The sequence below is a fragment of the Colossoma macropomum genome, unplaced genomic scaffold (assembly GCF_904425465.1).
Source record: "Colossoma macropomum unplaced genomic scaffold, Colossoma_macropomum, whole genome shotgun sequence".
Classification (NCBI taxonomy): Eukaryota; Metazoa; Chordata; class Actinopteri; order Characiformes; family Serrasalmidae; genus Colossoma; species Colossoma macropomum.
Genome location: NW_023494787.1, coordinates 34,395,012 through 34,422,807, shown reverse-complemented (window position 1 = coordinate 34,422,807; position 27,796 = coordinate 34,395,012). Strand labels below are relative to the sequence as shown.

Below are 27,796 nucleotides of genomic sequence, written 5' to 3'. Positions count from 1 at the left end.
AGCTGTTTTTTAAAAGTATTTATTTGTAGTATGTCTGTTTCTTGTCAAGAAAGAACTAGGTTTGACAATGAAATGTAGCAGTACCTTCTGACTGTCTGAATGTATAACTGCCCAGGAATGCACAGTGAATTAATGTGGGGATTTGTTCTGCATATAAACGTAAGTTTCCCTCTCACTGCTGATATGTAGTTGAATAGTTTCCCTCTTGCAATGCCTTTGATTGTCCTTCAACCACTATGAATATCTTTTAAAGAAAACCTGTATTCCAAGAGTGACCATAACTACTCCTGGTGATCTGCTCACTCTAAAGAGTGCAGTTCCAGCCCTAATCTAACACATCTAATCCATTTAATCAGTGAGATTAGATTAGAGATTAGAACAAACAGCAAGAATTAATTTAGGGTTGGAACTAAATTTTCTACTAGAACTAAAGTGTAGATTTTCAAAAGTAGGATAGGGCAGGCTGGTTCTATTCAAAGCTGAAACTTACAGGCTCAAGGACAGCAGGCTCTCCCTTCTCTCCTTTCTGGGCCCTCACAGAAGCCTGAGCAAAACAGATATGTAACCCACAATACAGTCCAGTCAATACACAGCAAGAAAGAAAAGTCCAAGTCAAGCAAATTCAGTATTAAACTGGTGAGGCCAGTTTCATACAGACTGATTACACCCAGGCTTGGGCTAAACTGCAATGTCAATGCCATTTAGTTCAGGCTGAGGCTTAATCTGAAAACCAGCACACTGTGTCTTTAAAACCTGAAGAAGAAAAAAAACACAACCCTTTTATCTTTTTTTTTTGCACAAGGTTAACATTAACAAAGTCAGATAGAAAGATTATATTAGATAGAATAGGATTCTATCTAAAAAAGGTGTTTCAGTTCAATTTTGTGTTCAGTTTATTTGTACCCTTTTCCATCTAATTTTCTGTGTTGTTTGACGTAAACAATATTGCCTTCACTAATGACTGTCTTACCAGTCTGTAGACTCAGAAACAGCCTCAGAGCATTAACTAAGAGAATACAACTTTACCTTCCAAGTAATTTCCTAGGACACTGATTTGATGAAGTATGTTGACCTTAATTCCAATGTATTTTTGAGTGCAATGGTCATAATGAAATGAATACGACAGCACTTGATTTGTTCCCTGGTGTTCTGTTTGGGCTTAAAAAAATGCATATTGGTTTTCAGAACTAAAGTTTTGTTGTTTGAACCATTGTTAAATTAGGTACAGGATCATACATGTTGTTTCATATATCTCTGGTTCTGCAACCAAAAAAGGATGGTCAGCATGGTCTTGCATGATTAAAGAGCCCTGTGTTAGTATCAAAACTAATATACGCAATCTAGGCAGGAGTACTATATATATATATATATATATATATATATATATATATATATATATATATATATATATATATATATGTGCGTGTGTGTGTGTGTGTATATTTATATGTGTATATATAAGTAATGTCATATATATATATATATATATATATATATATATATATATATATATATATATATATATATATATATATATATATATGTATGTATTGCACATACATACATACAGAACAGTCTTGAAGCACAAAATAATGCAGAATGGTGTTGTGCTGAAGAAGGAAGTTGTCCATTTTCACGGATCTAGCATCACTGATCATCCTAATATCATTCATTATTAAGAAACTGTAAACCTGGTTTGAGATCAGTGCATACAAGCAGCTTCTGGAACACTCAAGATGGTTAAGTCCTTTAAAACAGTAACCTCTATGTATTTTTACAGTGGAATCTATGAACGGGTCATGAAGGCTTGTAATGGCAAAGGAACAAATTATTGTACAATAAATTTCAGTAGATTTAAAGCTATTGTCATTGAGTTAAAAACACAATTAGGTCTCGATAGGTTAGCAAGGAAGTCTACGCCCAGTCTCTTCCCATTTCTGTAAGATGCCTCTTTAACTATGTATGGTGCAAAGGTAAATGCTACTTTAGCTCTCAGCTTTCAAGAGCCTGGAAGAGAATTTGCCAGTCATCACAAAATGACTTACGCCTCCCTCATCTGTGACAGCAGACAGGACAGGGCCCATGGTACCATCTGTCTCCCCTCCAGGAATGGGCTCATTGTAATCCTTGTAGGAATAGTCATACTCCTTCATTCCAAAGTCTCCTGTCACATATTCTTCGATGAAGGCCTCATCTGGTGTTTCAGATACCTCCTCACCATTTGCTTTCACCTTTTCTACCTCTTCACCCACTACAGTTTCCTCCACCTGGGGCATTCCATTGGGAACATGGACAGTAGAGAAGATAGTTGTACAACAGAAGGTGGTTAGAAGATAAACAAAGACAGAAGGTGGGTTAGTATGGCAAGGAAAAAAATATATTAATCAAAAGGAAAGAGTAGTAAAGAAAGGAAAAATAGGGAGAAACAGGAAGATTCCAAGAGAAGATGGAGATTCAGAATAAGTCTTACCTGTGGATAGACAGACAACGAGAAGGACACAAACACACACACTAATGCTTATTGCATTGGATCTAAATAATAATGGAGGACAGACAAGATAAATCTCTGGTATTCCACATTTCTATTAAGTTACTGACTTCTTAAAGTGTCCTGTCTCTTTGCCCATGTTTTGTGTCCTGGAGAATGTGTTCTGCCTGTACCCCACCATTAAAGTAAATGGCAGCCCATAAACTTGTGTACTGTGCCTCAACAAACAATAGCTCTTTAGGGAGAGTTTACTATACTATACATACTGTGCAATACCACAAGTGTTGTGATAACACAAAGTTCATTAATCATAATTAAAGTAGGAGAACACAGAAACACACAAGCCTATGATGACGCATTAACTTTATGGAAGAAATGTCACTCCAGTTTCTACTGGAGTATTCTGCAGACTAAAGACAGGTGCTTCTTTAAAGTTTCCTTACCATAAACTTACCATTTCCTGTGGTTAGGGCTTGTGGTTTTTACATTTTACATTTAGATTTACAAACCTGACCATGACAGACCTAGCTTCTTACATAACTGAGAGGGCAATGGTTGAATACAGCTAATTCAGTGAACTGAAAAAACAGCAAATTAACTTCAAAATGAACTTTTCTAAGCACTTCAAATAGATGATATTTTTAAAAAATCTATGTCTCAAACCATCATTAGCAGTCCATGTAATAATGCATAATACACATTCTACCTTTACAAGCCAAACTTCCTGGTTGACTCCTCAAGACATTTTGTTCTTATTTCAAGATTGTGAAGAGATGTTAAATCCAATCTTGATATAGGAACACGGGTAAATCTGGTAGAATATCAAAGTGTCAACAAAGAAAATCTGATAAAATGAATGCTATGCATTCTCCTTCGAGGGAAGTATAGCACCTGTCATGGCACGAGTAGCTTCAGAAACATGTTAATAAGAAATTATATTGTTACAGACAAGATTATTGGATTCTACATAGGATGGTCTCACCTCCATTGTGACAGATTTTATGTGGTGCTGAATGTTTTGACATTGCTAATAGACATGAGTTACCTGGCCTGTGGTTACTTCATGTCCAGTCACCTCACTTCTTGGCCGTGGTTTGGCCTCCTCCCCCTCCAAGGTGTAATAATACTCTGTCTCTGTGGGGGTGTGGTCAGCCTCAGAGTAAGCAGGATCTACATCCTGATTGGGCAGGCCAAGGAGAAGATAGGAACGGGATGGAGGTATGCAGATTTGAAGGAGAAAGACTGGTTAGTTTGAAGTAAGTTCATATTTTGATGAACTTATTAAATGCAGAGAGGAGAGAGCAACGTTCCTTTGCCAGAGAAACAAGATACTTTCTGGCGAAACATTGTTGATATAATTTCGCAATGAAATTAAAGCAGGGAAACGTTTAAGCCAGAATGTAATATCTTGACATAAACCTTTACATCAAAAAGGTTTATTCAAAATTCCAAGACTTGTTTTCCCAGGCTTAACTCCTTTTGGATCTAAACTGAAAAAGCCACAATGCCATGCCAAGGTATTCACATAGTCAAGTTGCCCCTTGTGTGAAGGACAATAGAGGGCCATAACTTGACTTTTCAATCGGTCAAGATTAGTTGTAATGGTCATCTCTGCTGCATCATAAGAAACATGATCCCGTTTTGATACTTGTTATTCATTTTGTGAGGCTGCTATTAAAATTTTGTGAAGGACAGAAAAAGAAGAAACCATTGAGCACAGCCTCACAGAAATACTCTATAAACAAATTAACCTGATGATAGCTAAGTTACACAATAGACCAAAGCATATTGTTGCAGGCGTGCGTTATATTGAGAAGCTTAGTAAACTACATTTGCAAATATCAGCAATAAATAAAAGAACCAGTAGTGCTTTTTGTGAAACTACTTCACTAGTATTCAGTTCAAATATGGATGAGAAAGGAGCATTTAATGAACAAGACAAAAATGCCCAGAAAGAAAAAAAAAACAGACAGAAAGAATAGCTGAGAGAAAGGATGTGTTGTTTCATTTATAGATCTACAGTATGATTAATTAATTAATATGTTGATCCTTACAATAACATTATTGAAAGATTGCATGCTGGCACAACTACTTTCTACAAACTAGAGTAAGGTTGCAACAGGGTGTATAGGTTGGTAGTGACAGGATATTAAAGCATAAATAGACAGAAGACTGTACAGGCAGTCATGCGGTAGTGTTACAGTATATTCCGCTTTATTATATCGTTTCTCATGATCACTGAGATCATTTGATATATGAAACGGTGGAAAGAGTCCGGTAGGTCATTAACTTCCAACCTCATTTCTAGGAATGTCTTCTTTAAGGTTTTACACATGGATTTCCAGTTGCTTTTACATGCCTCATATGTGAGCCAATAAAATATACAGCTATTTCTAATCAGTTAGGGTCATAAGCTATGAAAATGACCAAATTATGAAAATAATCAATTAGGTTGTTCTTATGAACTTATATGTTTAACTGTCTCATTAAATAACCATGAAAAAAAATAAAATATGACAGTTTAGGTTGAGTATTGTCTGCCTTTTGGCAGAGCTACAGTTGACTTAAGAATGTCCAGAGCAAAAGCTTTCAAGAGCTAACAGACAAAATAAGTGTAGATGGAAAGAGAACAAGCTAGAATCTCCCAGCAATCAAACACAGGCATGGCACACCAACCAAACATTTCTGTTTGTTCACATTGTTTTTGTTCATTTGGTCAGTGTGCTCGGGCCTTAACACTAATGTAGTGAATAAATTTGAATGATACAATCTATGGCTATTAGGACAGAAGCAGCACAAACTGCCCACAGGCTAACACTCAGGCTGGCTACAGTCTGCATTTGTTATTTTGTGGACAGCTGTAAATAGGTGTAATTTATGCAATTTGTGTAAATATGTGCAAACTGTGTGTAAAACCTAAAAGATGATAGCTGGGTCTGCGTTCACAACATACCACACAGTCAGAACGATGTAAATATCATTGTCAGTACACAACAATAAGACTTATTTAGAAAATTGTGATTCTAGCACAACACTCTCACTTTGAGGTAATTTGTGAATAAAGACCTTAGCTCACTACATGATGAGGTTGGAAATAAAGATCTGGACAGCCAACACGGGCTTTTGATTTTGTACCTGTTGATAACCATTGGTTGGTTTCTTCTTGGATTTTTCTGGAGCGGAGATGGTGGTACCACTGACTGCAGCCTTGTCGAAGGGTGGGAATTGTTTGGTCATTGATTTGAAGTTACTGACGTCTATCAACACCTTGGGTTTCTCTGGCTTGAGAGAGATGGGGACAGGCACAGGGGCTGGAGCAGATATGGGTGCTGGGACTGGTGTCTCCTTCTTGGATATGGGTTTCAGACTAACAAGCTTTTGCATGATTACAGAATCAGATGTGTCTTTGACAGTTTTTCTAACATCTGCCTTTTCACTCTTCCCAGCTTTCACCTTTAATGTCTCAGTCTTAACTATTTTGACCTTGCTCGGCTCAGTTTTGTTTATCTTAATCTTCGCCTCTTTTGCAACTTCAGTTTTTACTCTGTCAGTTTTAGTTTTAGCATTTTTTCCTGGTTTGGCATCAGTAACCTCAGTTTTCCCTACTTTGTACTTGCTGAACAGTCCTATCTCCAGCTTCACTTCAGGTTTCTCAGTTTTCACTGATTTTTCCACATTTCCATTTGCTCTTTTTTCCTCAGCTGCCTTGCCACTGCCATTAGCCTTTTTCTCTACAACAGCTCTTTCGCTGCCTTTAGCTTTAGTAGCAACATTTGCTTTGTTATCTTCTTTCCTTTTGGCATTGCCATTGATGGCAAACTTCTCACTGCTTTTAGCTGCACTGTTGTTTCTTTTCTCCTTAACTGCTTTCCCACTGACCTTACCATTGGGCTTAGAATTACCATTCACTTCCACTTTTTTCTCCTCAGCTGCTTTGGTACTTCCATTTACTTTACCATCGCTGTTAACTTTAGCACCATTAGCTTTATTTTCCACCATAGTCTTGCTATTACTGTTACCATTTACTTTAATTTCACCACTACCTTTTTTATTCTCAGCTGCTTTAGCATTGCCATTTGCTTTTTTATCTCTTCTAGTCTTAGGGGCTAATGTGGCTTTAGAATTAGATGATTTAGCTGCTACAGATGGCTTAGTTTTTGAAAGCAAATTTTGCACAGCAGTAAGTTTCGCTTTGGCAGGCTTTGTTGTGGCAGCACTTGTTGGGGCTGGGCCTGTGTTAGCTAATGTAATTGGCTTGGCAGGTTTTGCTTTAGCTGGGCCAGCTTTTGTCTTGTCAACTTTTGATTTCTCAGGAGCAGTGGATTTTTGGGTGGCCTTTCTGTCCTATAAAATTCACAGTTTTTTTTAATAATAATGTATTTTTTAATAATAATATTTTAAATAATAAAGTATTTTAAATGAAGTAGTATTGAAGTAAAGAATATAAGACAAAAGGACAGAGGGGAAAAGATGTCAGGGGTGGGTGGGATTGAAAACAGTGGGGAAGGACAGGAGGAGAGAGAAAGACAAGGTTGGTGTTTGATGACAATGACATTAAGATCGCTGGCAATTGGATGACTAACTGAGAATGTTGGCATTACTGGATACAGTATTCAGTGCACAGACATATCATGGTTTAAACCTTGAAAGAAAAAAAGAGTATAAACAAGGAATTGTTAATGAATATTTCCTTTGAATTACAGTCTAATTCATTTGGGGTTTCAACACTTTTCTCCAATAATGCCATTGTCTGTATTAAAAAGCAGCTATTTTATGCATAGAAAGACTCAGAGCCTGTGGTTTGCAGGGACACAGAGACAAATAGGCTCAAATAAAGCATGTGCTGCTGATAATACAAATGCATGACTGGCATACTGTGCTGCCCAACTGTGCAGAGAGAGATGATGACATACAGAGAGAAACAGCGCTGACAGCATCAAGCAACACACAGATCCAGACAGTCCTATTTTGCTATTCATAGTGCCCCTACACTCAAAATAAATGTATTAATTTAAATAATTGTAGTGTAGAGGCCATATGAATGGAAAATACTACCCAAGGGGAGGCACTTCCTCATAGACAAGCAGTAGCACAGGTCAGGTACTGAGGCATGACTGCTTCAGTATGATCCATAAAAAACGAGAGTATATTATGCATATTATCTGCCACGTTAAGCTTGTCAGAGTGGCAATATTGAGCAAACTACCAAAAGAAAACAAAATAAGATGGGTTGGCATAGACAGATGAACAATGATGCAATGACACTCATCTGAGGTAAAATAAAGACAGACCTGTGAGCAGTAATGGCATACGTCAGAAAGAATATCAGAATGCTATAAATAATGGATTCTTTTCAGGGGTTGAAAATTAAATTTTACATTTTTAAGGGAAAACCTGCAAACAAATCTAACCATATCACATTTCATAGGATAAAAGCCGGTTTTTAATTACTGACCGAAAATTCACTGATCATTCACATGATCTTATTTTTTTAAATGTGCTCATAATCATAAATACGTCATGTCAATTTTAGCAAGTCAGCATTTCTCTGCTTAGCTGGATTGTCACAGTGGGGCCAGGTTGCTCTGTGGTTCTTCTTTTGGTGGCACATATTTTTGTGCAGTACTGTGGGTTTGTATGTGAGACAGCGCTACTATACCTGAGCCTCCAGTGCCCACCCATACACACAAGAATTCATACATTATACACAAACATACACAGTGTATAGAACACAGATAAACAACAAATACATAAGAATGGACGGCAAACACAACATAATTGTAGTGTTAGGCTGTTTAGAGTGCGTTAAATGAGATGGTGTAGAGAGAAAGTTTGGGTTTTTAAAAATTTATATGAGATGGGAGTAAATACTGAAATGAAGAGAATGGAAAAGAAGTAAGTTTGACCTTAGGCTTTTTGAACAATAGTTAATTCTCTCTAGGGATATTTGAATCAAATTAACTGTGACGTATAGTTTGGCACCCCAGAAAAATGTTTTTTTTTTTTAGGTAAAAAAGAAGTAAACACAACCTCTGCAACCAACTATTTTAAAAAATGTCATTTTTCTGCAAATGTTAATTTACAGTTCATTTATATTATATTAACTTAAAAAATAGAAAAAAAACTGTAATTGTGTCAAAAGTTTGGACACCCTTCCTGTTCTCTTAATTAGCACATTAGGACTGGCTAGGCAGGTTGAAGTTCCAGAGCTTAATAAATTCTCTGACTTCTAAGCTTGTGCTAACACTTAAAATCCATGGGCTCCTTAAAGCAGGTGACTGAGGATCTAAAAATGAAGCTAATTAATGCCTACAAAGCAAGGGAAGACTAAATAAAGATGTGCTTCTAGCACACAATTTTTACTGTCTGAAATGTCATTAAGAATCGGCAGCTAATGGGAACCAAGGAAGTCAAGGCAAGATCTGTAAAACAGACACATGATAGCGAAGGAGGTTTAGCTGACACAAGAATTCTGGAAGCAAATGTGACACAGTCAGGCAAGAAACTGATGCCGAAAAGAGGCTGGTTATGACAGCACAATGACAAAAAAAAACATACCTCAAATACAACATGAACTACTTCAAGAAACACAAGCTGAAGCTTTTGGAATGGTCCCTACAGTACCCTGACCTTAGGTCTGTGAGTAGGTCTTAAATATGTTGTGCATGCCCGACAGCTCAAGAATAGTGCAGAACTAGGAGTGTTCTGCAATAAAAGTGGCTAAAAGGTTTCTTTTAAAAAAAAAATTGAAAGACTCCTAACTTGCCACAAAATTACTGACTTAGTACGGTGTCTAAACGTTTTCATATGGTACAATTAATATTTTAATTTTTTCCTTTTTTAAGTTATATATATATTGCTGGTGTCGGAAGAAAACCTTGTATCTCTATTATTGTTGTTTTTCAGTTTTTGACATAATTTGAAAATGCCTGTTGCCCTTTACATTACGTGTAAATTGGACCAAAAGAAATGGCCCAAAAATGAATAGGAAAAAAGTCTGATTTCACTGACTTACATTAAAAGTAAAGTATGTTTTTTCTTTCGCCTGTAAAGTTACTGAGGTTTTCTTCCGACAACAGCGAGATGTATGAGATATATATATACACCGATCAGGCATAAAAATATGACCATCTCTGCGTTTCTACGCTCATTGTCCATTTTATCCGCTCCACTTACTATATAGGTGCACTTTGTAGTTCTACAATTACAGACTGTAGTCCATCTGTTTCTCTGCATATATATATATATACATACATACATACTGTTTGTTTGTTCCTGTAAAATATCCACAGGGGTTTTCATAGTCATATACATTTTTCTCTTGTCCTCAAAGTTCCTGAACATTTTCCCAACAGCGAAACAGGAATGAGTGGCTATATCTCGGCCTTCCAAGCAAGGAAAAAGTTCTTTTTTCCTTGACAGGAAAAAAAACAGTTTGAGTTTAATTTAAATGAATTGAATTTAATAAGCACAGCCAACAATAAACAGGAGATAAAATAGAAACTTGCGCGCAAGGAAAGCACAGTGAAATTAAGAGATCCTTTCTACTTGGGTAACAATGAAGAAACTGAAACTGTTGTTTAAGATGGCAGGTCTCCACTGTTGATGACTCTGGCATGATTTTCATCAATTCATTTTATCATTTTTGTATTCAGGTGAGAAACATACATCTAGTACAAAATACAGACCTGTCCTGGTCACAGTATGACTAAAAATATGTCTCTTACGTTGGAATAATATTGCAATTCCAAGCACTGCGACTGGGGAGGATGTAATGTGTTACTCACATAAGTGTTGGGATCCTGGGCCTGAACTTTGGGTAGACGAGTGTCACAGTCAGGACTATAATGCTCACAGAAGTCATAGGCTGCCTGAGGGTTGGAAGCAATCAGCAGCTGTTGAATATCGCCCTGTGAAGAAACATAACCCAAAAAACATGATGGAAAAATCATCAACTATGATTAAGTACCAGTCTAACTGTGAGGGTGTCTGTAGCCTGACATAGCATTACAGAAACATTACTTCATCATATACATCATATAATCATAGAGTGGATATGCAACATTTTAAAGCAGCATGCAGCATTGTGCTCAGTCATCTGTGAACCATCAATAACCAAAATCTCTCAAAAATAAAAAATAAAATGGTATTTTGGGTTCAATATATTAATTTTCAAATAAACAATTCTACTATTGCTCAGCTAGAGGTTTTCAATTGTAGTGCAAATAATGAGTATATATGCAGTACAGTAGTAATGTTAACAATAATAATGATATACGTAGAGGCTGTTTTTTTAATTATAATCTACAAACATTCCTAGTTACAGAGCTCACAATATCCTATACCTCACATATCCCAAACTTAAAATGTTTTTTTCTGGTTTTAAAGAGTCTAGGACACTAACAATAAGAAGAAGGTGAAGACTGATAAACAGAGGCACCACCAGGGGATTTTGTACCCCATGAAAAAATATCACATTAGGCCCCACCACCTCACCATCACAGGTCATGCCAACCCTGAAAAAAATAACACTAATACATTCTGTATGCAGTGGAATTCACTATTTGATGCAAAACTGATACAGTATCAATGATACCCTCTATTACCCTCTGAAAAGCATTTAATCATTTTTCTTTTTTTCATAATAATAATAAAATAAGAAATCCCCATGGACCCCCTGTCATTATGCCAAATGACGTCATGTATTTCATTATGGACTAGGCTTACAGGTTCCAACACTCACAGACTAGTTTTTTGTGTAAATTTAGGTGACATACTGTTTCCATTTCTTTTGTTTCCCCTGTCTTTTTTTCTTTCATTTCATTTTTAGCAAGCTGAGACATGATGCTCCACCAAAACTCACTGCTGGCAAGTACTGATTTGTTTAAGACAAATCTCTGGCCTGTGTACCCAGGCACTAGGACAACTGGCTTGCCTCAAGAAAAGCTTGATAATGAGCTGAACAACTAGTTTAAAATCTAAAGATGAGAGCTTCCAAAATCACTTAACAGTAACAGCACAAGCTGTTATCCCAAAATTTCTTGCACCACTGACCTGGAAAACCTCTTCATCCAACAGACGTGCACCAAATACAGTAATACCCTTGGTGTCCACCACTGGCTTGTTACTTCTAGGAAGAGGTCTAGTTATTCGCTTCTTGCAGTCAAGCAGGAGAGTAACGTTCTTCTTTTGTACAGAGATGGCAAGGCGGTGCCACCTGCAGGATTGGATGGGATTAAGCAGAAGGGTGTGTATGCGAGTAACTACAGTGAAAGAAATGAAGTATGTGAAGGAAATGGAGTAAAAAATGGAGTATGCGAGCATGAGAGTAATGCTAAAACATGTTTATGTAAGTTTTGCCATTACTCATAACCTTAAGATATTAAGATGAATACTGGAAGAATCCAGAGAGAGGATTTTAAGCAAGCAAGGCAAGCAGTATGACTATGATGAAGAAAAAAATATACACATGTTCACGTGCACACACACACAAACACATTAAATTTTATAACAAGTTTGGGTTCAGCAGGATCTGGTTACTGACTTGCCATCAGCCAGGTTGATCCCTGTAAATAGTGGGTAGTCCTCTGGGGCAGGCTTGCGGCTCTGGTCCTCATACAGGAAGACAGGTGAGTGGCCCACCTCCAATCCTAGCTGTTGCACCCCCTGCTCACTGTAGATGGACAGCAGAAAGGCCTGAAGACCAGCCTTGGCCTTCACCAGGGCCATGATGGAGAAGTTCTCTGGGAAACGTCCTTGTGATGAAAAACAAATGAATATATAGCAAATTACCAAAAACCAGAATAAGATAAAAATGAACATGGAAAATAGTGGATGAAGGGGTTAGAACAATTTAAACATGAAGGAAGAACCAAAGAGAGAAAAGAGAAAGTGAAGAGAAGTGTTAGGTGATAGCAAATTAGGACATCATAGAAAAACAAGTTTAAAGGTATAACTCTGAAACAAATGAAGAAAATGAGGACACTAAATGTGATTAACTGAAAAGACAATAGGTCAGTCAATAATAAGTATAACTGCAAAAAGACTGAAAATCACATCCATCTTAAATAGCAGATTTAAATAAGACCTCACAATATCTTTGACTTGCTAAAAAAATTACAATTTTGCTTGTGTCTTGACATGGTTTGGAGTTTCATCAGGTTTAATCAGAGCAGGACTGGGAAAACCAGAAATCCTGGTCCAGCCCAGGCCCCACTCACACATTCATATGTATACTTTATGTCCAAAAGTTCCCAGCCGCCCCCTTCTAATTAGCTAATTTAGCTACTTCCAGGCATGTGCACACATTGCTTGAATGTCCATAGAAAAACAATACCAATAAAATAGGATGCTTGGGTGAGCAGATGTCTACACTCATTTGGACATATGGTGTATGTTATGCCGAATATCCTGCCTACCTATTATGACCACACATGATGTACAGTACCATAATCAGCTCAGTTACCTGAAACTTTTTTGTGTGAACACAGACACACACACCCATTCATACACACACACACACACACACACACACACACACACACACACACACATACACACACACACACACACAGTTTACAATTTCAGCCTATATTATCAAAATAAGATGAGCAATCAATTACTTACTGCTCAGCAAAACTGGAATATAAGCAAGTAACCACAGAAAATCAAAAGAGAGATTTTCTGCACATCAGAATTGCTATTCATAATTATTTGACCCTGTTTGGCCATATAACATCAATGTCAGTACAACAACAAAGGGGGTAATTCACCTATTTTTTAGTTTGTTATTTAACGTAGCTAATGTTATCCATAAGCAGGACAAAGCGCTGGTATCAGCGTAACTAGATATTTGTGTCTATAACCTTCTTTCCAAAAAAGCTGGGAAGCTGTGCAAAGTGTAAATAAAAACAAAATGCAATGATGTGTGAATCAAGAGACAAGGCTGAAAACCAATATTGGATGGCTGCAATCTTTTGGCCCTCAGGCAGCACTGCATTAAAACCAGACACAATTCTGTAGGTAAAATCAGTGCATGAGCTCAGGAACACTTCCGAAAACCACTGTCTGTGAACACAATGTCACTGCCTCCACAAATGCAAGTTAAAACTCTAGTATGCAAAGACGAAAGCATAAACAAACAAGATCCAGAAACAATGCCGTCTTCTCTGGGCCCAAGCTAATTAAAGATGGACTGGGGCTAGCTGGAAAAGTTTCCTGTGGTTCAACAAATCATTTAAAATTCTTTTTGAAAATCACCACGTCCTCCAGGCTAAAGAGGAGAGGAACCATCTGGCTTGTTATCAGCACACAATTCAAAAGCCAGCATCCACAATGGTATGGGGGTGCATTAGTGCACATGTATTGGGTGACCTGCACATCTGTAAAAGTGCCATTAATACAAGAGTCCAGGTGCTAAGAGTCCACTGAAAACATTTGGCGCATTATGGAAAGAAAAATACGACAAAGGAAACCCTAAACTGTTGAGCAGCTAAAACTCTATGTCAGGCAAGAATGGAAAAACAGTTCACTTTCAAAACTACAACAATTTGTTTTTTAAAAAGAAATGACGCAACACAGTGGTAAACATGTCCCTGTCCCAACGTTTTTTAAATATATTGCTGGCATAAAATAAAAATGCACACATATTTAAATAACAAAAATAAACTCTCTCAGTTTCCACTTTTGATGTGTTGTCTTTGTACTATCTTCAATTAAATATATGGTTTAAACAAATTGCACATCAGGAGGTTTCTTTGTGGGTAATGCAGCTAAACAATAACGTTTCCCTGAACTTGTATTTGAGCATCTATTTTTCTTTAACAGACAACATAATGCCATAATAAGGTTTTTTTTTAGGGCCTCCCAGAATTTTGATTTTGAGACATTCAGGGGGTCCAAGAGGTTAAATAAGGTGTTCCGGACGCACCAGATCCCCCTGTATTTCGCACCTTGGTTTTAAGTGAAACTCAATTCAAATTTCAATTTTAGATTTAGCACTTGGTTTAAAAGCAGGTCATCTAACAAAACCTCAAGTGTTTCATACTTATAGCTACTTGCTATGAAGTAAATGAATTATCTTGAGCATGTGAGCTTGGTACCTGAAAATAGTTGCTTGGTTGGGGCAGAGATCTGGGCCTTCTTAGTGATGCGGTAGGCATGGTCAGGAGTGCCAGCACGACGAGAGGTACAAAAGCCCGGAACCTTCTGCACACCTTCAGGGAGTGAGGGCAGCTGCAGCACCCTCAAAACATCAACTGGATCTGTGGAGACAGACAATGCATTAACACATTTAATCTACTAAAACACCATAATTTGTCAGCCACAGCCTTTGCATGCAAAGCATTGCAAAGTATTTTTCATCAAAAACAAGTTGATTCAACAAAGATGTAGCCATATTCCATGAATCATATTGTACTTGCTATCACACTGTCTGTATACTTTGAATGAGGTTTTGAAATTCTGTAATACTCTTTATCTTCATTCCATATTTGTCTGTGGTGACAAATTCTCTAATGCTTCACTACAGTTATTACTAAACCACAATAAATAAAATATTGTGTTATTGCCATATTGAAAGAGTTGGGTCAATTTTCTACATAGTGGCAACTCTATGCATAGTGCAGGCCAAATCTGAAAGATACTAATTAAATAAATACCATGTGGGGTATCAAACATCACATCACATCTAAACCGCTTATCCTTTAGGGTCGCAGTGGGTTATCAAACATACACACACCAAAATCATTCAATTAAATGAAGGACAACTGACCACATTAAGGTATTTGTAAGAGAACACAACTTGGCTTCAAATAACACATTAGATTACATACTGTTTAGATTACAATATGATTCCATCTCTAACCCCCAATAAGACATGCTATTTCCCCCCAGAAAAAGGCATCAGAAAAAGAGAACTGTGGTTGTAAGAGCGTAATTGTACAGGAAATTTTGCAGAATTAAATTAACATCCATATTCAGTCATAAAAAACAATGTTATTAAAAGTTTGTGGTGTACAAAATGGTAGTAGATGACTTTAAACAACAGTCCTTTTAGTACTATACATTACTTTTGAGCTAATTTCAAGTCTTATTAACCTACATCAACATCATTAGACCATAAAAGGTAGGTTTCCTTGTCTTCTCTGTCTAGAGTGCCACTGTGTACTGTGTACTGGGCCTGCGTGGTTGTGTGGTGCAATGAGTCACTGTGGCAGCAAAAAACCCATCTTGGCACTAAAAAGGTGGATATACTGACCAAATGGTTAGTGCACTAAAAAAGATTCAGTTTATACAGACTCCCCACAATTACTGTATACACCCTATGATGTAAACTACTGTAAATGCCTTAAATTCAAACATACAATGAAAAATGTACAAGATGATTAAGTCCCTCAAAAGGCCAGGAACCACCTACAAGTTGTAATATTAAGAAACTCAGTAAAAAAAAAAACTTACTTAGATCTATCTAGTGCAATTCTTTCTGTGTAATAGTATTTTGGTGGATCAGATTGAGATACTATCTTATTTTGTCTTTCTTAAAATATTCAGGAGTATGATCCAGCAAGTGCCTGATATTAGGTAGCAAAGGTACTAGATAAACTCAAAGGGCTGCACCAATGTACTGAGATACTATTGCTAAAACAAAAAATAGAAATACCTAAATAAGTTGAGTTTACTTATTTACTTTTGTTGTTGTTGTTGTTTTTGAACTGGATTGAGTAAAAAGATGCTAATAGGCCTCTAAGGCAAAACAATTCTCTTGGTAGAAGAGTTTGTACTACATGTTTCCATTTTTAACTCATGTTGGAAACAACTTCTTGACCAAATACACTCTGAGACACAACTGGAAAAAGTATCAAAATCTATTTTTTAAAAAGAATAGGGAAGCAAAAATAACATACATGTACTATACCATTATGTGCTGAACCTCAAAGGCCCAAAGGACCTCAAAGGATGCCCAACTCTCTCTCAGAACATTACCACAAAACCACTTTGCCTGAATCGAGTTTTTCTGGCACAAAAATTATTTAAGAAAGTCCACTGTTCCACAAAGACCTGGTTAACATGAAGACGATGAACACTCTGGAGGTGGTTAAATGGATCTAGGTTGTGATTTGGCTCTAAAAATAGCCACAGACAAAATAAACATATATTTTTGGTTGGGTAATGCTTGTTTATGTAAGATTGTTTCGTGTAAGAGTGTTTCATACAAAAGTCATGCTGCAGTATAACTTACAGTGTCATAATATTTTTATTCTCCATATATTCAAAAACGTTACTACATGGGCAGATATAATTTAAGCTTAATAATATGGAATACATTAAGAGATTAAAAGAGCAAAGAGGTCTGAAGAAGTAACCTGCAGGCTCTTTTGTCTGTTTGGTAAAGTTATTAAGGCTTCTTGACACACCCACAATCTTGCAGTGGAATGGTCTAGGCTTTCCCTTTCAAACCTAAGGCACAATCACAGGATAAGTGAAGGTGAAGGCATGAGCTGGGCCACTTTGGTTGCCATAGGAGGGAGCATTTTGGATAGTTTCAGAGATACTACCTATTCCTTGGTGAATGTCTTAAACATGAGGTCAACGTCAAAGAATAGCGGTGAACAAATACAGCCTATTTAACCTAAAACTCTCTGCCTTCCAAGAGCTGTTTCAAGTATATAATCTTTCATTAATTTTCACACTATTTTTTCTGTCTAGCTTTCAGAATGATGACAGAAAAAATGCAACATCATTTTAGGGTGGGCCTTTGGGGAGAGGGACAAACAGCCCTTCCAATGAAAGCCACATGTACCGTCATTGGGAGAAAAGGCCTAGGAGCTCAACGTTCAACGACCACACAGTGAAGCATTCATTTTACCACGAAGGTAAAAAAAAAAAAGTATTAGGTTCACACTGACGTGCATAGTTACACAGACATAACTGAATAAAGCACACACACACACTGAGACACTACTGCTTTCACCCTCTTCAGTCTGACTGCCTTGTAATAAGCTATTAATTTATTCTGACTTTAAAATACACAAGGGTTCAGAACAGCAAATCTCTGAAATGTTTCCTCAGACTCACTCAGGGGAACATTTTCAGTGCAAATAAGCTGGTGCACTTCAGAAGCGGCGACAAACGATCATGTAAGTCTGTGGCTACCTTTACAATGAGCATACTGTGCACAGGTTTGCAATTACTAATCCTTTTCAGTATAGGTTAAATGAACACTTCTGATTAAAAATGGTTACTGTAAAAATTGCTGTGACATCATTAAGCTACAAATGCATAATCAGATCTACACTCACCACATTTAGCTAAGTCCAATTTCAAAACAAACAATGCATAAAACATTTGCATGGTGAAAAAGAAAATAAACAAAGAAACAAATAAACCAAAAAGCATAACGGAAAATAATTCTAAACAGAGAATAACTTTTACAGTTGGGAGTTGGTTGACATTATTACTTGTACCTTATAAGAAATGTTTTATATGTAAACATTTTGTGTTTTAGATGCTGCTTACAGACTAAGGCCCATTAAAATCCCAATTACACAAAATTACCTATATCATGCATTTATCCATACTCATATATCTATAGCGAATAATACAAACAGAACGCGCTTTTGGATAGATTGAATAAGTTCACAATGGAAAATTGTCAGGAAGTAGATTGTGACTTGTATAATAAGAGTGAGAAGGCAGTTGAAGCAGTTGAGAAGTAAGTTAGGGTAAAATAAAATGGTTGTAGTCATGCGAAGTTGTTTTGCGGTATGCTACATTTTTGTTGACTGGTATGTCAGAATTATCTGATATACCTGGATAGTAAAGTACACCGTCCTACCCCATATCCCCGCCTGGAATACTGCATTATCCGCGCGCAACGAAGCCTTCGTCTCAGTCGTTTAATTGTAAAACAACTCAGTTGTCCATAAAGGCCATGGTGTCTATAAGTAAAAAAGTATCTTTTTGAAGGCAACCCTTTTGAAATATGTTATTAAACGTGTGCAATTCTCTGTAATGTTTGTTACAATGAATGCGCAAAGAGAGAAACGCGTGCGCACACGTGGTTACATCTTTAGGTGTTTGTGGCAAGTAGATGTTTCGTTGGATCGTGTCTAAGATATTTTGAACAATCGTCTTAATGCACTGTTAGAAAAGATTTAACTTACCTGCTCGAGCCTGTGGGACCTGGCACAGGACGAGCGTAACAGTCACCAGAAGCAAGGAGCTGAGTTCCAGGCGCCACGGTCTTCGCTTCTTCCGAATATCCATAGTGTCCAAATTTGACCGTTTGGTAAAACTACAAAGCAGAACAGTATCTAATTAGATTGAGGTCTGACACAGGCAGTCAGTCGAGACGAGTGCAATCGACTGAGCTTTCTGTGCGGCAAAAAGAAAACGGTGCGCGCTAAGAGACTTATTTTAACGCACACTCACCTTGACAATAAATTATCTATTTTCATACAGAATTTAAATAGTAACAGGAATAGTAACAGGAATGGGTAATAAATATTTTAGTTCTTCAGCTTAAATCCCTGACGCTAAAGCCCCATTGAGTCAGAGGAGTGAGCAGGAGTCCCGAAAGCGGAGAGAGCAGAGAGAGACTTGGAATCTCTCTCTCTCTCTCTCTCTCTCTCTCTCTCTCTCTCTCTCTCTCTCACACACACACACACACACACACACTTTTTCACTGCCTGTGTCTCTCTCTCTTACTTTCTCCTTCGACAAGCGAGTGAGCGTGTGTGTAGAGAGAGGGAGAGAGCGAATGAGAGGAGAAAGCAAGGGCGGGGGTATGTGCGTAACCACGCTTGCAGTAGTCCGCGCATTAGGTAGGTTACGTGAGCAAAATGTGAGAAAGACGTGCTAGTGTAAGATGTAGCGCAACGATGATCCCAATACTCTGATTTTTCAGTATGGTCTGTTACGGGACGGGAAATGTAATCAGTTATTAACTTCCTCCTCGATCAGCTGCACTTGTGAAAAAGTACACCCAAAAGTGCACACTGCATAAATAATTAGGGTTAGCAGCTGGACTCCTTAGGCTTGATTTGTCATCATCTTTGATCCAGTCTGTAAAGCATTACCTATGGTCTCATTTCGGAAGGTAACTAAATTCTTCCAAGCTGTCATTATCACAAAGAAGTAAGAAATATAATAGTAATTATATATGTTGTTAACTCTTTCAGAAATGCAAAATTTTGTTTCCTTTGTATGACTATGTAGAATTAGTCCTAAATCACATTTTCAGAAACTTAGTCAAGATGATCAAATGGCACATGAGACAACACAGGGATGGTCTAGCTTACATGCCTTTTAAATGAGTATGTATTTTTTGTTTGTGACTCCTCATCCACAGTGTTACCCATCATTTACTTGTTTTTCCTTTCTGGATACCAGTGCCGATTTACTTACTGATGTCTGTGAGTTCAAACAGCCCTGAAACATAACTTGCATTTAAGATTCTTTCTTTAAATGTAGTGACAGGCAGCATACTCTAATTAAGTATAATAATCATCATTTCTGGTTATTGCCCTTTTACTTATTTTCACTCCCTATCATTTCACTGTCTTTGAATTGGAAAAAAATGCTTTGTGTTCTCTGCCCATTCTCTCTCACTCCCTCTGTCAGTCTGACCTCTTATACGCATGCAATAGCCTGCAATTTACAGAGTGATGAAGGTTTATTTGTTTGATTTTTCTTTTTTACCATCATTTTTCAGTTTCAATAATGTGTTTTCTGGCTTTTAAACTATTATTCAGTGTGTCCATGTGCACATGGTACAACAACCAAAAGAAAACCTTCATAAGCAAATGAATGTCACACCAATTATAGTCACAATCACGTTTTCTTGCAACAACATTTGAAACTGACTGTGGCATATTTATACTGATTATAGAGTTTATTGGCAATTTACACTATAGCTTGAGCTTATAGCACTACGCCTGTGAGCTGGCTCCAAGACATGATACTGAAAAGTCCTTATTCTATAATTTCTTAACTATTGGCTTTTACTTGTACATCAGAGGTGACAAATTGAAAGTGCCTTGTTTTCCACCTCACAGAATACAGAGACTGGAAATTTTTAAACGTTCTTTGTAAGTTTTTGTTGCTCCCAGCAGATGCACTCTAGTCCGCATTGTTTTTCCGAAATTGAAACACTGTAATTATGCCCTGAGTGGAACCTGCAGTAGAGTCCTAGACACAGATATTCAGAAATGAATGAGATTTAAAAAGGGGGTAGAGGCAGGTTAAGAGAGTGGGTGTGAAAAGAGAGGTGTGATCAACCTAGTGAAAAGATTTCTGTGGGAAACAAAATGTGACAACAGTGAAACAACATTAAGACTGTCAAACCTTATTCCAGTGGGTAGGCTATTAGCCCTGCTGTTCAAATCCCAGGAGTGGAAATGTGTTGTCCTTTATATTTGGCAATAATGTAATATGACACACATCAGCTGCAGAAGTTTAGACACATACATGCTAAGTCATTCCACAACTGGTTTAAAGTATATACTCTTCATTTCAACATTATCTAATATGAAAACAGAACACCCAAAACATACATTTTCCATGTTCTTTTTACATGTTTTTTTAGTACATGTACAAACCCTGTTTGTTAAATTATTCTGGTCAAAAAGACTGTGAAGACCAACTTTGTCTAGGAAATCCTCGAAATCTTTCAGTCATGTGTTTTCAAGGTCATCAGCCACATGTCACTGCACCCATGTCTTTTAAATTAAATTAAAAGAGCTGAGCTAATTTGGTCATAGGAAATTTAGGGTTTGGAAATGAGCCAAAGGCTCTGTGGTTATGTATAGTTTCTGTCAGCTACTCATATTAACAACTATTCTGGCACAGCAGAGTGTGAGCAAATCAGATTTTGTAATGCCTATCTACACATTTCATGATTTTGTTAGGGGGTTAGACATATCAGGTGGGGTATATGAATGAAAAGACAAATATGCCCTGTAGACAGATACAGCAAGTGCTTGTGGCTAGCCAGCCCTTTTAAAAATAGGACCTTGTAATTACAATAAAGCAAGCAGATTATATTGTAGACTTCCTTGAAGACTCTGTATTTTACTGGGCTGGGTTGCAAACCACACACACACCCTAGCCCGCTACAACATACCAAAATAGATCACAGAAGGGGGAGGAAATGGATTGGGTGTGTGAATATTTGTGTGTGAGTGTGTGGAAGTTAAATGGTTTGCTACAAGGCTCCTGCAAACCCATAGAAAGAATAAGGCTGCTTATGTGTCCATGAGTTTCAAACACAGTAGCCCCAGTCAGTGGTAACTCTGGTATATGAACATAAAGATTTTGAGTGTTAAAAAGAATGGGTCAGTCATTTTGGATATGGGCTTTATATACACCTAACTAACCACATATTGAAAAAGTAGAAATGAGAGAGTGAGTCAGAGGATTAGATTAAAGTCAGATTGTGTAAAATACAGCTACTTTATAAAATAAAAAAAAAATATTCTATGTAACACTTTAGTATCTGCTACAGATTATTACACTACAAAAACTTGCATGTGATTCAGTGTGGCAGTGTAGAGGATGGTCAGGCACAACCTCCTTTGAGCCCCATTTGGCAGAAAAATTTCCTAATTTTAACTTTTTCTGCCTACTACTCTCAACCAATCACAAGGGCATAAAAAAGGATAGAACAAACAGGACAAGGAAAAAGGGCATAAACATGGATAGGACAAACAGGAAAAGGAATGGTCGGTATGCAGCGGGTTAGGTGGGCAATACTTTGCAATGAACATGACAAAAAGGTATTTATACAGAGACATGCAACAAGGAACAGGTATAAACATTTCAGTTGTCAGCTGACGTGGATCTAGGAAGCTGTCCATGGTGAGAGTGTTCAAAGCATCAAGGGAACAATAGTGCGTGGAGTCGACCAAGGCAGGGGGAAACCCGGAACTGCGTCATTCAGTTATTTCATATTAGTAGTACTGGTTGCTAGAGTAGTATTAGCTTATGTTTTTTGAACTGTTTATGATTTGCTTCTATTATTGTTATTATGATTTTTCATTAGCCAACTTATATTGGCCAGCTAGTTAGCCTACTAAAAGATGAGAGGACTGATTTTTATGTTGTAAATTACTTTGCTATTTCTGACCCCTGAATAAATAAATAATCCATTTGAATTCACTAACTGTCTATGCATTTAACACTTCAATCAGCAACCAAACATCTACACTGATTTATATAATGTAGCCCAGCCAGACAATATACTGTGTGATGTAAAGTGTGCAAAAGTGTTGTTGTTCTTGTTGTTTTTGTTCTTATCAACTATGCTTGCCTGTTAAGTTAGCAGTGTAACTAGATACCTTTGGTAAATTTGAGAAAAAAGGCTATGAGAAAATGTTTTGTTAGCAGAGTGATATTAAACTGTAGCTGTGAGAAGAGTCTAACCTTTCAGGGAGGTAAAATTGTTCAAAGACAGTTGTTATGTTTCTCTCAAAAAACATATGTGCCACCTTTGGTGTTTTAGTCTCATCTCACTATATAACCCTGCTCAAATCAAAGTCCGAATGATGTTTCAGTTTGCTGACATAGAGATAGCATCTAAATGTATTTTCACAACCAAATCCTATAACTGTCCTACTGCAATCCCTGGAATATTTTGTGCCTCTCAAACCATCCTCCTCAATGCACAGGGGGCCAAAACCACTTATCTCCTCTTTCAGGCAGGTTAATCACAATTTCAGGTGCTTGAAGACATTTAATTATTGCCCTCATTGCCACATCTGTAATCATTACCACACCTATTGGTAGTTCTCTTTTACATGAACTAGTGATGCAGTAACATACACCTAACCAAAAAACAACTAAGCAGCAAAGTGTCCAATTACTTTTTGTTCTCTAAAAACACACTTTTTGTACATCCTTAGAACTAAAGCTGTCCATGTTTTGGGCAGGCCACATTTGTGTTTCTGTTTGTGTCTATATTAGTTGTTAATAGTATACTTAATTTCCAAGCAATAGTGTCACTCTAACTTGATTTTCCAAACAAGCTATTCTCCTGAGAAAGTTGGACTTATATAGATATAAATTAAATAAATCATATCAATAAGCAAGGCTCAAATTGAAATGAGCCTCATAACGATATTCTCCATATTACCTGTTACTGCATATAATAGTATTTATAAGGGCTGGTCTAGAAATTAATTTTATACATGCATTTGTCACTGCTTGTGAGGACTGAACAAGTTATTGTTTAATGTGTAGTCTGTATATTCAAATAATGGTTTTGCCAAGACTTGCACCAGTAAATTGACATAAACCATTGAAAATAAAGAAGAATAAGGACACCAGGGATACGAAGAACAGTTTATCATTTCCACTGCAGAGACATTGTGGTACACTGCTAATACAGTTAATACAACAGTTGCTTTATGTGAATTTGAACTGCACATTCAACTGCAGAAGTCATGTGTGTACCTTAATAGTGTGGAATGTTTATAAATGTCTTTTTTGTTTTATTCCAGGTTTTCTAGCAAGTTAAATACACCTGGTTCAGCTGTGGGTTTTAGATCATTTAGCACAGTTGAAAACTATTAAACTAATAGTTCTTTAATCACCCTGTAATAGTCACCTCTAAACAATGTACCACAGAGGTATTTGAAATCCGAAAACATCATATCATATTGTGAGTATGCCATGTGTTCATGGAGCGTATATAACAGTTACTTAAATAATTAAAATAACTGTGCCGAAAAAGGTTCTTTGTGCATTGCAATAAACAGTTCTCTCTTTAGAGAACTGTTTTTGTAAATAAAGTTTTAAGATGCTCCTCATAATTAAAAGTTTCAATAAGAGGAACGCATACATTGGTATATAGCCACTACATTATGTGAATAAGTGTTTTAAAAACTTTTTAACAACTTTGAAAAGTTTCCTCACACTCACAAACCTCTTTTTCATGGTTCTTTTAGGAAACCAAAATTAGTTTTTGTATGGCATCACTCAAAGAAGATAAAGATAGGGAAGAAAATGTAGGCAGGAAAGGAGAGGTTTAAGAGAAGCCATGGAAAGCTACAGCAAGGAAAAATTATAGGAATGAATAGAGAGAAACGGAGGGAGGGAGTACAGAGGCATGCATAGGGAGAGAAGGAATGAATGAGGGCTATTGACAGAGAGAGAGAGTGGGGGATCAAACACTATTTACACAGAAAAAGGTGGAAAAGGGAGGGTAGGAGGGGAAAGGAGGAGGTCACTTTAGCTGACCAATTAAGGTGAAAATTTGGAGTCATTAACTACAATAGAGGGGTCTATCACACTCAACACACTAATTGTCACATTACACAGTGGACAAATTGGGGTCAGTGACTCCCAGTTGTGGTGCTAGACTGACGATTTGTTAAATTCCAATTGTGATGCTAGATGGACAATTTGTTCAGTTCAGTTCAGTTCAATTCAGTTTTACTTTAAGAGTGCTTAATTGCAATAGATATCACAAAACCTTTTCACAGCTTTTACATCCACATCCACACCCAGCTAATGAGCAACAGTGAGAAGGCGAGGAAGAAACCATGAAAGGAGCCATGACTTATCTGTCCATATGCAACACTGGGTAATGAAAGTATAGGAAATGACTAAAATGTACATAAGCAAGACATTCAAATGATATAGAGCAAAAAGATTAATGAAGGCCAGAAAGAAGTTTAATGGTTGAACTGTTGAATGTGTTGGACAGCAAAGAAGACATATGTAATATGATTACATGACAATAGTTTAAGACGTAGGTTAATTAATTAATATCAAATCAAAGGTAGGCATGTTTATTGGACAGCACAGCATCATTGGAGCAGGTGGCATGAAAAGCACACATATAGCCTGAAAGAGATATAAAATTGCTAGGTATGCTTGCCAAACAAAAACACAATGCTAATCATGGAATGGCGTAGCTATTACAGCTTACATAAAATATGCCAACCAGAAGGTGGCATAGCGAGGAACATTTAGAATTCTAGATAGACAAATTCTAAATTCTCTAATGCAGGCTCTCCCCCAGTGCAAGTGTATTCACTAACATCTCAAAACTCTAAATCTCAGTTTGGATGGTCTAAATTAGGGCTGTCTAATTTTATCCGCAAAGGGTTGGTGTGGCTGCAGGTTTTCATCCCAAACAAAAAAGAGCACACCTGATTTCACTTGTTTAATCAATGAGTCTCAGTCTTTAAACAACTGATCAAGTGAACTCCTGCTTTGTTGCAGTGAAAACCTGCAGCTACACCAGCCCTTTGCGGATAAGATTGGACACCTCTGGTCTAAATTGACATCTTCCCTTAAAGTGAATATAGCAGAAACTAGCTTTGTGCCTGAAAAGTTAAAGAAGATGAGGCTAGGCTGTAAAGAATATAAATGCCTCATTTTACCATTGGCCACTTCTCCTTGACAGTGGTTTGTATCTTTGTATATGACCCATGGGTTGTAGTAATAGAGCAAACCATTAAGTCCTAGTATGCTTACCCATGTCAGCTTGGCTAATATAGCCACCTTTGAGCCCAGATTTAAGTTAAAAGTGACTAACAGGAAAGCCTCACAATAGGACAGGTCCAGTGTGTGGAATGCATACTGGATGGTGGATGGCAGGAGGGAGAATGTACCACTGGGGTGTTGAGGAAGGGGGTGGGGTGGCCAGGAAAAGTCAGAGAGAACAGAGGGGTCTTTTGTGTGACTGGAAGGGCGAGAGAGGCAGTAAGGTGTAGGTACAGTAGAACCCTAAGAAGACTAGAAGTAGTTGGAAAGATGGGGAGAAACAGCTGTGTGAAAACTGTAGCCAGGGGTACTTTTGCATAGTCTTAAAAACATAACTTTTATAATAAAGCATTTACAGAAATCTGGCATAATACTTTTGAAAAATTCTCTGTCCTCAAAATATATTAAATGCACAATTCATTTTTAGTTGATATCTACCTAAGACAAAATCTACCTCAATACATTATTGAATGGTGAAGACATGGTAGCATGACTTCAGACAAACCACAGAACTACAATTAATTGAACAATACAGCAGCTAAGACAACACCACAAGACAAAGTTTTAAAAAGCTAAGATCATAAGATACAATACATATACAGACACTGCAGGCAAATTGGAGAATCTAGTGAGTCTATAGAAATGTAATGAGATTGTATTTACCAGGTAGGTAGGTAGATAGATAGATAGATAGATAGATAGATAGATAGATAGATAGATAGATAGATAGATAGATAGATCTTTACTGATCCTAAAGGAAATTGCAGCATTACAGTAGCAAGTCATGTTGTATTAATTGTACATGAACTTACATATTAGGCAGAAATAAAACTAGATGTAAAAAATACAGGTAAAAATAGACATTACTCCCTTTAACCGTAACAGTGTGCACTGGGCAACACCAGGTACATTATGGTTACTTTCACTTTCACAAGTGAAAAAAAAATGAAACGCTGACAAAACACTAACCAAAGGCATTCTCAAAAGACAGGCCATCCTTGATATTTCATGCCTCACCGGAAAGAAAAAAGAAAAAAACCTGAATCACATAAAAAGGTGTTAAGGGAAGGTCTGACATCAGACTTAGGCTACAAAAAGGTAAGATGGGAATAATTGTTTTACTGTGTTCAAAATAGCAGCAAATTGCAAATTTCAGAATCTCAACTAGTAACTTCTGTACATTAACAATCTGGGCTAAATGGAACCATAATTGGCAATCAAAGCAAGAAGACTTGCTTGTGATGGATTTTTCTAATTTGGTTCGTTTGAACATTGAAATGCAAGAGCTGAGATAGCCAGACTATGTGTGAAAACGTCAGTAGTGGCAAATACAATATTGCATCTTAGTTGCCAAATAACCTGCACACTTATAATGTGCTACCTAATGTAGCTCAGGACTACAGGCAAATGAAACATTGTGAACACTGTGAATAGTTTTTAGCCAAGGCAAATTTAAATTTAGTGAAATTCACACATGCTAGACACTAGGATAGCAACTGGGCTTATGTGGTAAAATAAGGCCTTACATGAATTATACTTACACTTCATGAAAGTGAATTGCGGGAACAGTAATCAGGTAAACTTTTGTTCTCTACTCTCCAAGCTTGATGTCAGCAAAAAACAAAAAGTGAAATACAACTATTTATTAAGTTTGATGAATGCCAACAAGCAACTGTGTTTACAAACTGCAGCTCAGAAAAGATAATCGTGTTGCACATAAACATGTGTTTATAGCACTTAACCGCTGTGGAGTCCAATCCAGACAATATATAGGCGTGATGGAACACTCCTCATAAGCACACATAATTTAAAAACAAG

General features: G+C 37.1%; 1 protein-coding gene across 4 annotated transcripts in view; it reads right to left on the bottom strand.

Annotated features, from left to right (window-relative positions):
* col11a2 (collagen, type XI, alpha 2) overlaps positions 1 to 19,185 on the bottom strand; it is a 48,431-nt gene extending 29,246 nt beyond the window's left edge. The window contains exons 1-10 of one of the 4 annotated variants that reach the window (XM_036567064.1): positions 18,920 to 19,185; positions 18,652 to 18,782; positions 14,590 to 14,751; positions 12,033 to 12,243; positions 11,543 to 11,705; positions 10,276 to 10,398; positions 5,624 to 6,832; positions 3,534 to 3,665; positions 2,046 to 2,267; positions 491 to 544 (exon numbers count right to left, since the gene is read on the bottom strand). In XM_036567064.1, the coding sequence (XP_036422957.1) occupies positions 491 to 544; positions 2,046 to 2,267; positions 3,534 to 3,665; positions 5,624 to 6,832; positions 10,276 to 10,398; positions 11,543 to 11,705; positions 12,033 to 12,243; positions 14,590 to 14,751; positions 18,652 to 18,782; positions 18,920 to 18,945 (2,433 nt within the window). In that variant the 5' untranslated portion in view covers positions 18,946 to 19,185. The remainder of the gene's footprint in view (positions 1 to 490; positions 545 to 2,045; positions 2,268 to 3,533; positions 3,666 to 5,623; positions 6,833 to 10,275; positions 10,399 to 11,542; positions 11,706 to 12,032; positions 12,244 to 14,589; positions 14,752 to 18,651; positions 18,783 to 18,919) is intronic. The other 3 variants (XM_036567065.1, XM_036567066.1, XM_036567067.1) reach the window with 3 other exon arrangements.
* Between the last annotated feature and the right edge of the window lie 8,611 nt (positions 19,186 to 27,796).